Source organism: Streptopelia decaocto (assembly GCF_964273445.1).
Source record: "Streptopelia decaocto genome assembly, chromosome: 3".
In the NCBI taxonomy this organism is placed as follows: domain Eukaryota; kingdom Metazoa; phylum Chordata; class Aves; order Columbiformes; family Columbidae; genus Streptopelia; species Streptopelia decaocto.
The window spans coordinates 57,818,697-57,836,145 of record NC_138656.1 but is presented as its reverse complement, the minus strand read 5'-3'; the positions used below and the strand labels follow the sequence as shown (position 1 = coordinate 57,836,145).

At 41.6% G+C, this 17,449-nt stretch overlaps 1 protein-coding gene across 7 annotated transcripts in view; it reads right to left on the bottom strand.

The window, feature by feature from the left end:
- The window catches only part of PLAGL1 (PLAG1 like zinc finger 1), a 52,214-nt gene that overhangs the window by 30,258 nt on the left and 4,507 nt on the right, over window positions 1–17,449 (bottom strand). For 3 of the 7 annotated variants that reach the window (XM_082048626.1, XM_082048629.1, XM_082048632.1), the window contains exons 2-3: window positions 7,952–8,191; window positions 1,048–1,090 (exon numbers count right to left, since the gene is read on the bottom strand). In XM_082048626.1, the coding sequence (XP_081904752.1) occupies window positions 1,048–1,066 (19 nt within the window). In that variant the 5' untranslated portion in view covers window positions 1,067–1,090; window positions 7,952–8,191. The remainder of the gene's footprint in view (window positions 1–1,047; window positions 1,091–7,951; window positions 8,192–17,449) is intronic. The other 4 variants (XM_082048627.1, XM_082048630.1, XM_082048628.1 and 1 more) reach the window with 3 other exon arrangements.

Genomic DNA, 17,449 nt, shown 5'->3' with positions numbered 1-17,449 from the left:
TGAGGAAGTATTGGAGACTGATAAATTCCCCTCTCTTACACTGCACAGTGTGCAGTTGGGCAGCCCTCAGAAGCAATAATAAAAAATGGCAGCTGAGGCGCTGAAAGGACTCCAAAAGAAAGCATGTAGATCAGATCAGTAAGTATAGAAAATGTACTTAATGCTGCAGATAGCTTAGGCCGGAGTGAGAGAGTGCAAGTACCGGGGAGACCTGAGCGGTATTTTTTTGTGGTAGTTACAACAGCAAAGCATAAGGATATGCTGCTCGTATATTCTTTGCTGTTGAAAAAGAAAGAGGGATAACCATAGAACGGTTTTGGTTGGAAAAGACCTTCAAAGGCCATCTAGTCCAACGCCCTGCAATGAGCAGGGACATCTTCAACTAGATCAGGTTGCTCCGAGCCCTGTCCAGCCTGGACTTGAGTGTTTCCAGGGATGGGGCATTTACCACCTCTCTGGGCAACCTGTGCCAGTGTTTCATCATCTTCATTGTAAAAAAATTTCTCCCTCATGTCTAGCCTGAATCTCCCCTCTTTTAGTTTAAAGCCTTTACCCCTTGTCCTATCGCAATGGGCCCTGCAAAGATTTCTGTCCCCAATAACAGTGATGAGGAATGAGATTTGGATGTGACTTGGATAATGCTGCCTCGGAAACACAGGAGTCAAAAATTCACAAAGTGATTAAGAAAACCCAAACACATCACTCACTAGTAATCTGGGATGGTATTTGTGCCAAAGATAGATAAAACATTTTAGATAGAATTGTAATTTTTTAAGTCTCAATGAACCAGTCTGTTCTTATACATGGACCAGATTTTTACAATTTTACTCATATTAAGTCATGCCCTATTCCAAGAATAATCCCGTTGATTATAATGGTAATATTGTTCCACAGATGTCTCAGAAGGAATGCAAATGTAAAAGCAGACTTTATACTTAAGATAAAAGACATCAATCATGACCACATCTGGGAATCTGATAAAAACATATGGTACACACACACAAAAAAAAAAAAAAAATCAGTGTGGGATGATGGAAAAGTACTTACATAGCAGGTCTGTGGACATGTTTACAGATCAGGAAGAGGAAACCTACATAAAATAAATGAAAAAAGAAAGATCAGTTTGCTGAACTAGCACTATTCATGCTAAATCTCATGCTAGTTATCATATTCATATTTTTTCATTCTTTAGGAAATGAGGAGGCTGTATCTAGAGAAGTCTAACAAGGAAGAATGTTAATTTGTGAAGGAAAAGAGTAAATTCATCTATTTTGTATTCTTTAATAAATGATTCTTCTTCATTTTACAATGTGAATTGACAATATTAATGTAACACATTTTAATAAAGAGCAGTTCACTGTATCCCACATCTTCTTTAACATTTGTTATTAAACTAGAATTTTCAGGCACTGTGTATTTTACCCCATTGCATGCCATTTTGTGTTTAAGCCTGCTATTTCTGGTATTCATCTTAAGAGTCCTCATCCTGGCAGAGTCAAGCAGAACATTAACTAGATATTGGACAAGACATTTTAATTGCTCTAGACTTCTGGACACTTCTAACTTGCTGCTGAACTCTGTTCATCTTGTTTCCTTCATCTGCTGATTTTTGACTAAACTTTTACTATAGGTACATAGGAGCAGAGTCCGAGTTTTCTGTAGCTATCTGAGCAGTCTCCAACACAGTGGGATCCCAGTAGGTGGATAAGATTACTTGGAGCAACAGAAATAATAATAAGGTAAGTAATTATAAGGGGGCATACAAATAACGGTATCACTCACATCAGCAAATGCCATTTTTTTGTGTCCTGTACAAGTCCTGAACATTTCAGGCAGTGTCTGAAGGTGTATGTACGTGATTTAGGGTAAAAACTTGACCCTGATGAAGACAACAGCGTTTTGCTGCTAACTGAAATGGGTCAAAGACAACATATTCATTTTTCAAAATACAACAATTTTTAGTAAGATACTTTCAAACTAATTGGAGCTGGTTGGGAGAAACAAGGGAAGAGGAGTATGGAAAATGGCAGTAACAACGACAGGAAAAATGGATGGCAAAAAATAATGAGAACTGAGGAGGAAACAGACTCAAGGGGAGTAAAGGAGTGGCAGGATAAGGTGCATATAGAGCATGATGAGACAGAGGGGAGTCAGTGGTCTGCTGATGAGAATTTGCCAAGAAAGAAGATGTGACTCTGCCAAGATGAGGGAGCTGAGATTCAGCTACCTGCTGAAATCTCGGAGCACGCTGTAGTGCCATTTTCAATTTTGAGAAGATTGAGATTAACACTTCTAGTGAGCCACTGTAAGCACCTAAGTTGTCGTCTTAGTTTAAGGACACGCTGTTTGTCCCTGCATGACAAAGCAACCATGCTGTGCATTCCCCCCAGCATTTACTCAACAACGATGTACATACAGATCATCATTACCTGGCAACATAACAAGTATGCTGATTACATCTGCAAGTTCAGTATTGATAAACTTACATATCCTCATTTATAAGTGCTCAGAGACCTAGTCCCAAGATCGTGACACACAAAGTTAGTAAATCAGACTTGCTATCTTACCATGTGTCCCATCACAACATAACCAAACCCCCATGGATTTAAATTGTCAATCCTAGCATAAAACATAATACTTAAAGAAAACATCATTTATTTTCTGCACTTTGGAATTTGGAAGAGTTCTGATGTTGAAAAATAAAGAGCTGCCTGTTTTTTAACTTCCCACATGCTTAAGCGTGTCTTTAAAGCCTATGCTGCCTTCACCAAGCAGAAGTACAAGACTTGCATTTTAGAGAACGATTTGCAGTGGGCAGTGGTGAGAAGTAGTTGACAGGTATACTGTAGTCCTTACTCCAGAAAATTCAGATTTTCAACACAAAACTAAAAAGCTTCCTCCCAGCTTTGGGCTGCACACATTCCCCAATATCACTGGGATAAAACTGACAGTGAGCAGCTCAGAGATATTCAGCACGGAAGACACTACAAGGACAGGTGTTTCAACTGGCCATACACAAGCATCCTATGCCTTCTGAGGTGCCCTAGGACATCTGAAGCACCCACATGAGGCTGACAGCTGTAATATTGATTATACAGGAAAATGAGTCCCTCGTGGACTGGTAGCTAGAAGCCAGGCCGGACTACCCAGGGCATCTCAAACAGCGCTAGACATTTAGTTTCGGCAAATTCATCAGGTCCTACGGTATTGCAGTTTGCCTGGTTTTAGAAGAAGCCAGGCAGGCTGCTGGTACATCACTTCTGTCCGAGATCAAGGGATCTGCATATGAGGCACAAATCAGAAGTGCCAGCACATCAACCTCCCTTCTGCAACCTCTGTCCTGTGACAAAACAGCTGCCTCCAGTGGACATACAGCTCAATATAAACTGACTTTTGTCTGTGATTGGAACTGTGTGTAGATAGGAGAGAGAAGTGGTAAATGGGCCCACATGCTAAAAGGACATGAACAAGTCTTCTTTCCAGGTTAGATCACCCACGCTGACAGCAGGCTTTCTAAGTAGCAAGTCCCCTACCCTGATTTCCATCGGCCAGAAAACGGTTTATTTCTGAAAAAAACCACTACTCTGCAGTTTGAATCCAGTCTAGCTGAGAGAGAGGCACTTGTCTGTGGTGTTAATTTCTAGAAATTTAGGCCTCGCAGAGGGAGCAGTGGACTTTAGTGGCACCCATATGTGACTGTACGTATACTGACCTTTGCTACCCTCAGACACAGCTGGCTACATGTTGTCACTGTCAAAGCAGTGCCATCAACTAATAAACATTTCACCCCACCACTGAATTACCAGGCAAAATGATTTAATTTTGCGGGCACTCAATCTGCAGGGCAATTATTTGGTAAACCACCACAACACAACAAGCTCTCCATTTCCATACGGTTTGAGTCAGTGGTTCACCTTCATCCTCCTATGGTCTGTAGCAGACTCCTGTCAGGAGAAAGTCCAGCCCCAGCCCACATATCCCCGGCCCGCACATGCCTGCCACCTAGCCATGTTTCAGTGACTTGGTGGTCCACGAGCACCCCAATTAGGGGTTGGTTAAATTGTTCTGTGGTGCCACTTGGGGGGTAGTGGAGGGAGCATGGAGAAGGAGTGCACACACCCCCTGGGACAGGCGGCCATACCTCTTGACACAGAGACAGTCACGGGTCAGAACAACATGAGAGGGGCTCAGACAAAGAGCAGCACAAACACCTGTGAAATAGCTCCACTGCAATCGAAAGGCTAATCTGCTGCTGGGATGGGGGCAGCTACCAGAAGCATAGGGAGGTTCTCCATTCACTGGTTCTGGTTATTCAGAAACAGCTTCAAAACACACAGTAGCAAAGTGCTGTTCACAGGTTGGCTCTTCTTTCCCATCCCTTTTGCCCATGCTGACAGGGCAGCCTTCTCCTGTGGTCTGGAGCCAGGAAGGAATTGGTCTGTGGCACTGCCATCTACCTGCTGTCCCACACATCATTAAAGGCACTTATAGGCAGGTCACCTTGCACAGAGCTTGGCTCCTACCAGTCCTCATGGGATGTGGTCACAGCTACAAGACTCTACTGCAGAAGACTTGCCACAGAGAATAAGGGCATTATGAAGAGGATAACCATAAATCGCTAAATTTTATTTCTCCACAGGCCCTCAAAGCCTGCGAAACGCTCTCTTTTTTTCTCTTGTACTGTCCTCTGATGAAGAAGCATCAGCAGTAGCAACCTTGTAGTGCCCAAGTCCAGCCCTTGGGGAAGACACAGAGACTACAGACTAAGAGGGAACAGCTCCATAAGGGCATCCCAGTCACTGCAACACAAGCCATTTGCAGAACAACAGAGCAGTGGGTACACCAACACAAAGAACTGCTCCTGTTCTAGCAGTCAGTCAGGATGTTACCTCTGGCAGGGTGAGGATAAGCACAGCAAGACATATTAGTAGAGGCAAGGGTGAGTAAGCAGAAGTAGGACCTCTTCCCTAAGCTGTGCCAGTTCTTCCCTGCAGTTACCCTCAGCATGGACCCAAAACACCTCTCTTAGCTGCAGAAAACCACCACCATAAATCCCATGCTTCTGCTTCAAGGTCAGCCCTCTGGTACATGATGGCATCTCTTGCACACTGTATTGTCCTCCGACCAAGGGGGCCCCAATACATGCAGAGTCATGGCAGTCACTTATGCTGTGCCAACCAGGCACAGCGCCTGGTGGTTTCTGGCCACATCAGTCACTTGTCAATCTAAACTTAGGTGGTTGGCCAGTGGCCATGCTGGCGTCAGTTAAACAGTCTCATTGGCCAATCTTCTGTGTTCATACTCCTTGTAAACCACATTGACCTTAATATGAAGTGTTGCAGGTATATTGGCCAAGCTTGCTGTGCTGCCCACACAGCCAAAAAAAGTTGTTTCTGGTTGCTCCTAAATACTGTTCTTTCTCATCAACTGATGAGCAGAAGTGGAGCAGAAGCAGAGTGGGGGATGTTTCCCATACATGAATATTGCAGCCCTGAAAATGAATTTGAGGTAAAGCCTTCTGAGGTTCTTACAGGCTTTCAGGTATTAGGAAATTAGATTATGCATTTAGGCTGAATAGGACTTGACCGGTTAAGTATAGTAGACAGTTAACAGTCTACAGAAAGCAAAGCAGTGATTATAGGCACACTGGCTGACAAAAAGTGCAATACCTTGTGGTGGTGAAAAGGAGTTATACGCTGGTTAGAGGAAATGACGATGGGTTCTGCACTGGCTATCTATGAGACGGATATGTTCCAGACTATATGTGTGTAGAAGCCAGGATTTTGGGCTTTTTTTTTCCTCAGTTGTTCCACCATTGCCACAAATTTACAGGCTATGCATTCTGTGTTTCAGAAGTGACTGTACTGGGCACAGCATGGGCATGTGTGACTTGGGATGGGTACACATTGTGGTGATGGGATTGCCCTGGCATGTCCAGGGTCCCCAGTGGGAAAGGCGATGCCTTTTAACCCTCTGCTCTGATGCAGAAGACATGTGAGTAATGAAATCAGCCAGCCAGTTTCCAGGTGTGGTACATGAGGCCCTACTGCCACACCAGAGGAAAGGTGACTCCCACAAGGAAAGGCACAGCAAGGGAAAACAGCCCACACAAGACCTCTGGGGCTTTTCATGATACATATAAGACATACATGAAGGCTGCCAACAATGGTCTTGCTTACCAGTGTTTCACATTGAGAGGCAGCAAGAGGGGCAGCAAAGGCTTCACTTTCTACTCCTCCTGTGCCTGGAAAATACTATGATGACACCTGCCTAAGGTTTCTGGATGCAGTTCTCACTCAAAGTCCTTATCTGATGCAGGTCAATGCAAATTTCTAGGAGGATAACACAGTTTTACCAACCTCCACTTGCTTCACTGGCCCTAAAGTTCATCTTCACTACAGACAACAAACTCCACAGCAAGGACGGCCAGGAAACTCCCTGTGAGGGACCTTTGCAATATCTGCAACGTAAGTCTACAACCAGCTGTTGAAGACACCTGTCCTGCATGTAATGCCATAGCATTCTCACATGGGTTTATGTGTCAATGCTCTTCCACTGACCTGACTCTCTCCCAGAAGAGGTACATATACCTGCCCTGGCATCATGTCCCAGAAAGCCAGAGGAAAAGCAGGTGTAGATGTGGGAAGAGACATAACAGCAACAGGAAAAGTTTTCACATTGACACATTGACACTGTGGGTGACACCCTTGCACTTTCATCATGATGCCATATCTAGATGCCAAGAGAAGATGCTGTCTGTAAGAGACCTATGCCATGCAGAAACAGAGACCTGGATGATAGCTTTTGAATTATGAAAACACTGTGAGTAGAAACATGGTTGTTCTGAACTAGTCAACATCTGGCCCCACATCAAGCTCTCAGAGGTTATTACAGAATTCCTCACATCGCTTTCCACACAAAACTAATGTCAAAAAACAATGACAACTGTCAGAACAGGCACACTCTTGCTAATGATCTGACATTATACAGCTCAAAAATGCACCTTCCTTTCATGCTGCATGCCAGAGAGATGCATTAGTTAACCAGGCACCAGAAGACCAGGAGAATCCTGACACTGTGCAGTCCTCTGTCCACCTTAATCATGCAGCTGAAAAGGGGATGCTGCTATACTTCAGATACCCTGAAGAGTGTCTAGGACAACCTGTTCAGATTCATAACAGCCCCACGTAAAGATGACATTGTTATCTATGTACCTTTTACCACACCTTACCTGAGTAAATGTAAAATGCAAGTGTCATGGTTTAACCCCAGCTGGAAACTAAGCACCACCCAACTGCTCACTTTCTCCCCTCCGGTAGGATGGGGAAGAGAATTGGAAGGGTAAAAGTGAGAAAACTTGTGGATTGAGATAAAGACAGTTTAATAGGTAAAGCAAAAGCTGTGTACACAAGCAAAGCAAAACACGTGACTCATTCACTACTTCCCATGGGCAGGCAGGTGTTCAGCATCTCCAGGAAAGCCAGGCTCCGTCATGTGTAACAGTTACTTGGGAAGACAAACACCATAACTCTGAATGTTCCCTCTTCTTTCTTACTGACCCAACTCTATATGCTGAGTGTGACGCCATACGGTGTGGAATATCCCTTTGGCCAGTTGGGGTCAGCTGTCCTGGCTTTGTCCCCTCCCAACTTTCTGTGCACCCCAAGCCTCCTCGCTGGTGGGGTGGTGTGAGAAGCAGAAAAGGCCTTGACCTGTGCAAGCCCTGCTTGGCAACAACTAAAACATCCCTGTGTTATCAACACTGTCTTCGGCACAAATCCAAAACACAGCCCCATGCTAGCTACTATGAAGAAAATTAACTCTATCCCAGCCAAAGCCTGCACAGCAAGTAAAAGCATTTTTTTCAAGACAAGGTAAGTAGTACTGTTGCAGATGTCTTTAAAATACATAAGCAAAGATGTGACAGGAAAACCACATTTAACCTACTTACACTGAGATTAAATCAGGAAGGACTCTCTCTTCCCCATTACAGAAATCGGTTGGCGGGGCTTAACTTTCAGCATACCTTATGCCTCAGGTTGCATCCATCAGGAGCAAACATACCTGCAGGAGACAATGCATCTATTACACAGCACTAGCATTCCACTGGTGTTCCTACTTGTTCTCTTCTGGCTACCTCTAGCACTCGTGCGGGTCCAACTCCATTTCTGCTGACACAGTTTCTCTTCCCCTGAATTTGTGAGCAGAAAGGAAAATCATAATGATGTAACAATTATTAAAGTATTAATGCAGTACGAGCAGGGGAAAAATTAACACGCAGGGCCAAAATCTCCATTCCGAGACATCTATGTAGGTTTTCTGAGGTTTGTATTAGTCTTACACGTGCATCCACAATCAGGATTTGGTACACGGCAAGTACAACTCAAACACGTCCTACAGTGAAATTTCATGCATTTTTTATCTACCACATGTACAGCTCCTTATTGGAGAAAGTATTAAACATGAAATTATAAATCACTTTAAAATTTATCATAGAAAATAGCATGTACTTTAATAAAATTACTATTTTTTTTTCAAATCATGGCATTGTTTTATAATTATAAAACAGGAAAACCCTTTTCCCATTATATTGTTTCTCTTTATTGCATGGGATTCCACATCTTTCCTTGATTAAGCAAAGAACTTGAGCAGTACAACACATAAACACTTGTGTCCCATAACCAGAAATCTGTCACACTGATATTGCAGAAGTTCTTCATATGGAAGTCTTATTTGTGAATGTAAAAAATAATGAAAATCCAAAGTTATATATGGAACATCTCTCTTTTACAAAAGACTTGGCGGATGTAAAAGAATGGTGCACAAAATCATAAGGGAAACTGTGGGTGGAAAAAAGCCATGCGCTCAAGGATATGTTTAACGTGTTTACTAAGAATATTCTGTATAGCGTCATGATACTTTATATGCATCTCTACAGATTAAATGCCTTGGTATGCAAGCAACCAAGGGCACTGTCAGTTCCCAGTGCCTTCAACAGGTGAGGCTGTAGGACATCCTATCGACTCTGATAATTTTTGGATCGGTTGGCTATTATTTTGCCAAGTTATACTGAGTGTTCAGTTTGGACAGAACACCTACAAATTCCTGACTTGCCATTCCCTGCACCAATCAATCAATATTCTGATCTGGTTACAATCACCTCCACATGCAGCAGCATCAAATATAGTCCACATATGCACCTAATCTATCCAAGTCTATTTGCAGTTTAAAGAAAAAAAAAATCATTACAAGTAAATCCCTTTTATATCTTGTGTCCTGATACCAGAAACACAAAGACCAATAAATTCCATTCTTTGTTTCTAAGCAAGTTTTGCCTGTTCTGAAATACAGCATTGTCTCTCATCATAATTTTTCTGATCCTGTATCACTTGATTTTGGTCTATTCTGGTCAGTGAAATACCTATGCAGACAATGCATCAAGTATGAGTCTTTGCCCATGTCCAGTGCACTGATGACAGAATAAATGTTATTAAACAGTATTTTTAAAAAGTGATAGTAAGAAAAGGGAGACAAATGCCTAGGGAATGACACCAAATGATATCTCATGGCAGCCTGCCTTACTGAAGGCTGCTCTGTTGTTTGGCTTTGCAAAGCCCTCAGCATTTTGACTTCAATCCAGCAAAGCATTTCTGCATTTCCCGTATTTCCACCACTGACTCACAGGGAACCATTTATACATGTGAAGAAAATCCCACACTTCATATTCTGCTGGGTCAGAATCAAGGCACCAATCATCCTTCTGGATGCTTGTTTTGTTATGAGAAGCGGTTAAAATACCACCCCTCCCCCCCAAAAAAAAAAAAAAACAAAACAAAACACAAAACAACAACAACAACATAAAACTTAAAAGTGTGAGTTTTTAAAAAGCCACAGGACCCAGGAACATTCCTAAAATAATTTGCATTCCACAGCAGCGGGCAAAGGCATTTCCATTTCAATGAGGCTGTGGAGAGGACTCTGGCCTACTCGCTGCAACTAAGGACTGAACCCGCACAAAACAAACACCGAACCCACTTGTACGAGGTCATGTGAAAAAGCACTTTTCCCTGTTCTCTCTCAATACCTTGGCTAAACTCTTTTCATCACTGCAGGCCTGCATCCCAGCAGTCATTTCAGGCAGGACGCTGCCACTTCTCTCTGCCAGACAGGCTGGTGGCAGGGAGATGTCCTTCCCCTTCCCCACATCCTCCTCCAGCAGCCTTCACCAAAGAGTCAATAAGCCTCCTGCGGCTTCAAAAAAGGTTTTTGCTAAGACCTTGGCTTTAACACTCTCTCCTTTCATAAGCTCACTACAAATAAAACACACTAGCAGCTGCCAGCTTTCCAAAGGCAGCAAGCAAAATCCACAGCAGAGACAGAGGGACCGACCAGCTCCTGCTTGGTGCAACAGCTGCTCCGAGGACCAGAGAGTGGGATACACATTTGCTAACATCAGTGCATTTCAGGAAATCCTAAAACCAGATTTGTCACCTGGAAGCAAACACCTTACCTCACACATCTTGCTTAGATTATGGTAATTTAAAACCTCCCAGCCTCAGATACTCACACTTTGCACATACCTACAACATCATCCAGACGTGTCCTACAGCACTATTTCAATAACATAAAGCAGTGTGTCATGTTGCTGCTATATTATGTAAATATTAATATTCAAATTATTTGATCAAAATTCACTTTCTGAGTCTCGCTTTCACTCTATAGTAACTTCAAATGTCAATGCTGTGAAATGACCACTTCATCCATAAACTACTAAAACTAGGGAAGTTTTACCTGGAAAAGGATTTCAGGTTAAGAATATTGGTATTTATACAGGTATTTTACATGCAACATACCATCTTAATGGCAATTTTAACAGATTTAGCAGCTTTGTCTCTTTAACTGCTTCATCAAAGCCGGAAGTCTCTATACATAAATTATGTATGAAAGCATAATTAATGCTCTTTCAAAATACGCCTCACTCTTTGCTAACAGCATCTTGACTAGTTCAAAAGTTTTCTTTCCTCTGTCCACTCCTAGTGGCCTCAGACTTGGAGAACTGCTTTAGCAGTCTGAAGGGAGTAATGATAACACTAATACATCCTCAAAACCCAAACTAAAGCACAAGCAACAAGGTTTCACTAAGAAGTTAATAACACTGAAGGCAGAAAGACAACAGTAGCTGATTTTATTAAACACCACAAGCCTTGCACTGGATAACAGCTGCCCATCACAACCCTGGATTTGTTTGCTGGAACATGCACACTTGGGTTTTCTGCCAAGAGCAGCTGGATTTGCCAGCGGGAAACTCGGCAGCAAAACCATCCAGGTCCTTTCACTCCCGTTCCCACTCATGGGCTGACTGGAGAGCGATCCTGCATGAAAGATGCAGTCTACCATTTCATGTAACACAGATGCAAAGGACAGTTATTAAAACTAATATACTGAAATGGCAGCACTACATTAAATCATCAGGGACTAATTCTGTTAGAATTAAACTGTAAATGCAGGAGTGATTTCTTACTTTTCTTAAAGAGTATCTTAATTTTAGAGGTTATATTTTCATAAGAGTGCTTAGAATGCCAACAGGGCACAACTCTAAACAACCCAAATCCTGCAAATACTACACATATAGTTGATTAAAAAAAATCTATGCATTGTCCAAATATTACTTAGTTATTTCTTTAATTTTTCCTTTGATTATGAAGTCATGTGATAATTCAAAAAATCATCAAATTGTGGCTCACAGGTTATCGCTGAATAAATGTCAATATAGAAGCAGATTCAATACAACGAATCATCATTCATATTCAGCACAGTAACTTGTTTCTCAGCTAAAAGAGAGAGAAAAGGTTGCTCCACACTGTCAACTACAGATCAGTTGAAACTCTTGTTTTCCCAAACTGACAGCTTCTAACACAGAGTTATAATCAGACTCATGCCTTTCAGAGGTCTGGACTGCACGCCTTCTCGATAACTGTATGGTACACAAACCTTCTTGGGATCCTGTGCCATTTCTTGCACGTTACTTGAACAAGCAGCCAAAAAATGTGGCATTACTTGCACAGTGTTTGTGCTCGTTTAGGACTTCATCCCGCACAGTAATGCAGTCCTACCCCTTTCTCCAGCAAAACTGAAACTTGAATAAATTAAAGGAGACTGGCTCTTGTCTACACTAGCTTCTTTTTTCTTTTTTTTTTTTTTTCCAGTGCAGGGGAATGCAAAAGGAATTAGGAAACCAGAATAACAAGGACAATGCTGAAGAGCCCTGTAGAGGCTGGTAAAGAAAGAGTTCAGCCACTACCTCCACAGAAGGGAAAAAAAAACCAACAAAACACACTTAAAAATATATGATCATTAAATCCCTTATCAATGCTACCTTAGGAACTTGAAAATTGGCATACTATGGATTAATGAATGCAAAGTGCAGGCAGATATAAAATATACCGAATATTTCAGCAGTTCGGCATTTTTATTAGAGTCATTTGTCTGTACGCCGTTTTTTCAGAGACAATCTTGGGATCTGTTTAACTTCTCCAAGGGCTCAAGTAACATAAGCAAGGAACACCATTTCTTCATTTTAAAGTTATCCTGATACAGAAATGCTTGTTAAAATAGCACAGAAAAAATCCGGTAATCTGTAACCTATCATTAAAAGTTCACCAAGAGGTCATTTTTCCTTATTTCTCCACCCAGTTGCATGACCTCTTCAACTTTGACATTTGAAACATCCATTCAGTATGGTTCACTGAGTTAATGAAAAATAACCCCAAACAACTTGGACGTTTGACATTTGCACCCCAAGTTACCAGAAGGTCATTTGAGTAATTTATAAAACCTCCATGACCATATTCTGTCAGATGTTGATACCGGATGCGTGATTCGCAAATGGAAGAACTTGGGGTTATCTAAAAGTTCCTACTATCCAGTACTTAGATGGTTTCAGCCAATAAACTACTATAGTGTATTTCATGCGTTGCACAATGACACTGCAGCCTCCAACATCCACTACAATGCCAATAAAAATCCAATAGATTTCTACCAAATGGTCACTACTGACTTGCTACCCAGATTCACACTGAGAGCACCAGTGTGATTCAAGAGTCAGCGCTCTCTCTGCTGGGACAAACTGAAGGCGGAAGTCACACTTTCCACAGAGACGTCCTGTAAACTCCACGGATTCAACTTCTGACAGACATCTTTGCCAAAATAAATGAAATAAAAATTACAATGTAGTGCAGTTTAAGATTCTGGGACCCATAATATTTGATTAGAAGTACGACAACAACCTTAACACCTACATAGATGCATGACAATTTTTGCTATTAGGTTGGAATTTAATTCTTAAAATTATAGCCTGACTATGGATTTTTCTAAATTAGATCATCAATAAAGTAATCAGTGCAAATAACTGACCATAAAGACAATTCAGAGACTCATGTAGTCTAAAAAATGCGTGAATTTGACAAGAAAAAAGTTTTAAAGTAATGCAACCTGCTAATATTTTTACAGATCAAAAAATACATTCATTCTACATTGTCTTCAAATATTTTGTGAACTGTTTTACTGATTTAGGTACAAAAGATTTACAGTAACTTCATTTCTACACTCTTTTCCATTAGTTTAAGAAGTCGATACTAATTTTTGTAATGCCCTATTTTAAAATTATTTTTCAATGTTGATACTTTCGATGCTGATAAAAGATGGTATAAAAAAAGAGCAAAAATCTGAGGGTTTTTTTTAAGGACCAAGATCCACAACCCTATTTCAACCGAGCCACTTTTATGACCTCTAATATCCTTTTAACACTCTGTAACTCAACATTTCATCTTTGCTAGCAGTCCAGAGATTTGGAAATATTTGTCTGTATGGGTACTGAGGCCTGCAAAGACTGAAATGTTCTGAGATTCAGGATTTCGTGTTGATAAATCATTGAAACAAGAAGAGCAACTTACAGGAAAAAAAAAAATCGGCTATGCTCTTTTCTTTTAGAAAAGAGGTAAAACCATTTACTCTCCCATTTATCCTTATTTAGTTCTCTTCCTTGTCCATCTCTCTGTTTTGGTCAGGGCAGCCTCTTTGCCCTGTAAATACAATATAGGAAAACTAAATAAATACAGGAAACCAATTCATACATGATAACTAGGATACATTTTTATTAATCAAAAACCTCCATGTACCTTAGTAGACCCAGTGAAATATCTGTATAGCAAATTCACGAATTAAAAAGGAAGATGATTCCATCCATCACTCACACGAAGAATGTTTCACAGAGAAGAACAGCATGTAAATGTGCACAGGTCAAGTAAAGAGGATTTCCAAGCATGAAAATTATTCTTGTTGCTGGCAGCTGTTATGCGAGAAGTAATACGGTCCAGAAGCCTTGCTGGGCACAACCAGTGATACAAATGCCATTACAATCTATCTGCAACCTCCAAAAGACCCAAAATGACTCTACAGTCTTTTGTTCTAAGCAAAAATAAAAATCCAGAGCGACGGGTTTCCAAACCAGGACACTGTGAGCATTCACCACAGTGGAAAGAAACTTTACACAAACACCCCACAATGCAATGGGTCCACAGAAGGGAAAGCAGTGGATACTTTTCAGAACTATAGAATTTCAAGATCACAGATTTTATAGTAAACATGTGCTTGCTTATTTGTTTTGTGGGGAAAGGAGTGTTAGGTTTGTAAAAACAAGTGAACAATTTAAAATATTTCCAGTAAAAATTATTTTTTGTCTGAATATACTCAGCTGGCTGAAACCAAAATATTTAGCAGAAATGTATCAGTTTCACCATTGCTACAAGCTGTGTCATATTCCACTGAAATTGCTGGTTTCATCCTCCTTCATTTGGGATATAACAGCCTCCCCTCCAACTGGAAATTCTCAGCTGACACAATTTTTCTTACTTTCATTGGCATCCACCCCTGAGGACCACGAGAGAAGTGTCATCTCTTCCCAGTGCTTGGCACCACCGGAATGAGGAAGAGCTATTTGGCTGCCAGGTTTCAAAGAAGCAAATGATGCATCCACTCAGGACACCTCATGTGCTAGTTTTCAAATTTCTCCTCCACTGAAACAGGGAGGAGTGGTGTTACCAAAGTGCATTTGGATTCATTGCAGCCAGCAGCCCTGGTCTTTTCTCGTCTGAGCCCTGAGAATACAAAAAGGTAGTGTTTCAACAGGTAAATCACCTGATTTCAGCAGGCAAATCACCTGCTGCTGTTTCACTGTGAGAGGTATTAAGTAACTTGTTTAATTCATAAGGGTGATTGCCAAGATATCTAAGTGCAGTTGAAGCAGAAAAGAGTTATGTTACTTCTTCTTAGCTTGTCTTAATTGCTTAAAAAGGGTTTAATGCCTTTTACTTACTCAACGATGCAGGTGAGCTGTGACTCCCACTAAGATACAAGAAAAAATCAGATGCCAGAAAGCATCCTGGACCATGTATGTAGAGTCTTTTTGCTTTCTAGGACGTTACAAAGGTTGCCTCTCTGCACAGAAAGCTGAGCTGGTTGCTAAGACTAAATGAAAATTGAATTAAAATAGAACTTCTTATGTTAACAAAACAGATCTCTGGGAGCTTTACACCGCTCTTCCGAGTGTTTCCCTTTTGTTTCTTCAATCCAACTTCAGTTATGTTTTTAGTAACTTCTTTCCTTTAGCTAATACTTTCTGGTATTTCATGAACTTTCCTTTGCCTTGCAGTTACCACCTCTTTCCAGATATTTGTTCAACATCACTGCTTCCTTCCCTTTCACAACCCCCTTGGTTCTCTGCACGCCGCATCTGTGGCGACGACTCTGGAGATAATTCCACCTGACAAAGAAGGAAAATCCACCTCCCTGGGGACAAAATAAACTTTGAACTAGCTTAGCTATGTCTTTAACATGTGCTTCACTGCTCCTTCCACTGTTTTTTATTACAGGAAAATATAATTATTAGATACTTAGTGTCTTCTTTGGGCATCAATCTGTCAAGGCACTGGCAAAACAGAATTTTAATGCTTTATAAATCACTCGTTTATTGTTCGACCTTGCAGCACTATTAATTGTACTCTTTTAAAAAGCCGTATTAATTCCAATGTTACTTATTTCTGTAGGACAGGATAAACCAATGCTATTGATCACATTGTACAGCTGAGTGACTGTAATAACATTCTAGCTGAAGTAAACCAACAAAATTGCACAGATATTTTACAGCCAAAAAAGCACGTGGGACTTCTGCTGTTGCACTTTTCTCTGAAAGATATACATGACACTCTTACAGAAGATACTCTTGCTTATCCTCAAGAGTCCCTCAACACCATTCATTACAACAGGAACTTGGAAACAACAGGCCGAGTGGAGGAGCAAAGTATAATCTTGCTCACTGCACTACATTTGCTTGCTATTGTATACACTAGCACAGGTTAGATACTGCTACTCTAGTATTCTCCTAAGTGCAGCTCTATTACATGCCCTGAAGAAAAGTAAAGCACATCTACACCAACTTTGTTACCTGTGCCATGGTACAAGACATGGAGCAAATGCTGTGCCCTGTCTTTACTACAGGTATTAGGCAGACTGCATGGGGTACAGTGGCTCCCACTGTGTCTGCACTACAGGACCCTTTAGCCTACTTACACCATGCCCAGGATTTGTATGTCCCATGCACACAGTTGACCACAGCGGTTGACACCACCCTATGCATTCCACCAGCTGCTAGTCTGCATTTGCTGCAAGTGCATTTCTTGCTACAGTTCTTGAGATGATCACTGGAGAGGCGATGGCATCAGAAGGTTGATGGGAGGCAATGCCTCCCAACAGGATTAATGCAGCAAACTTACTCACCTGGGGATGAACCTTGCCATTCTGGAGTGACTAGTGCTCCCCAGCTGGCAGCACACAACCTTCCCCAGCATGGTTAGCATGGCTGTGAAGACAAAGCATGGTGCCATCTATGCAATGAACAGAGTGAGCCATTCCATGCAGCCTGTCTAGGTCATGCAGGTCATCTGCAACACCCCTCAGCACACAGAGTTGACATTTAGCACTGACACAGTTCTGTGTGCAACATACAGCCATCAGCTGAACTACCTTAACCACGAGCACAAGTTTCCCTTTCAGGAGCCCCACTGCCCCACATAAGGCAAAAAGAACACTATCACTCCAGACATGTAGAAGATGACTGCTATCCTATTGTGTCTCAACACACAAAAGAGACAACTCTGCTCTTCCCCAAGATACACATGAAATAGGCAATGAAGAAACATCCTCCTAGGACAGACCCATTCCCACTTCCCTCAGAGGAGGGGAGGAGGAGACAGTGGAGAAAATAGTTGGGACAGGGAATCCATCCACGTTACACAGAGGACTGGCTCCCAGTGGTTGGGCTGGGATGAACATCAGTACTTACTCTCTGATCCCTGTGGATCAGACAGAGCTGGGAGGTCTTCTTCCCCAAAAC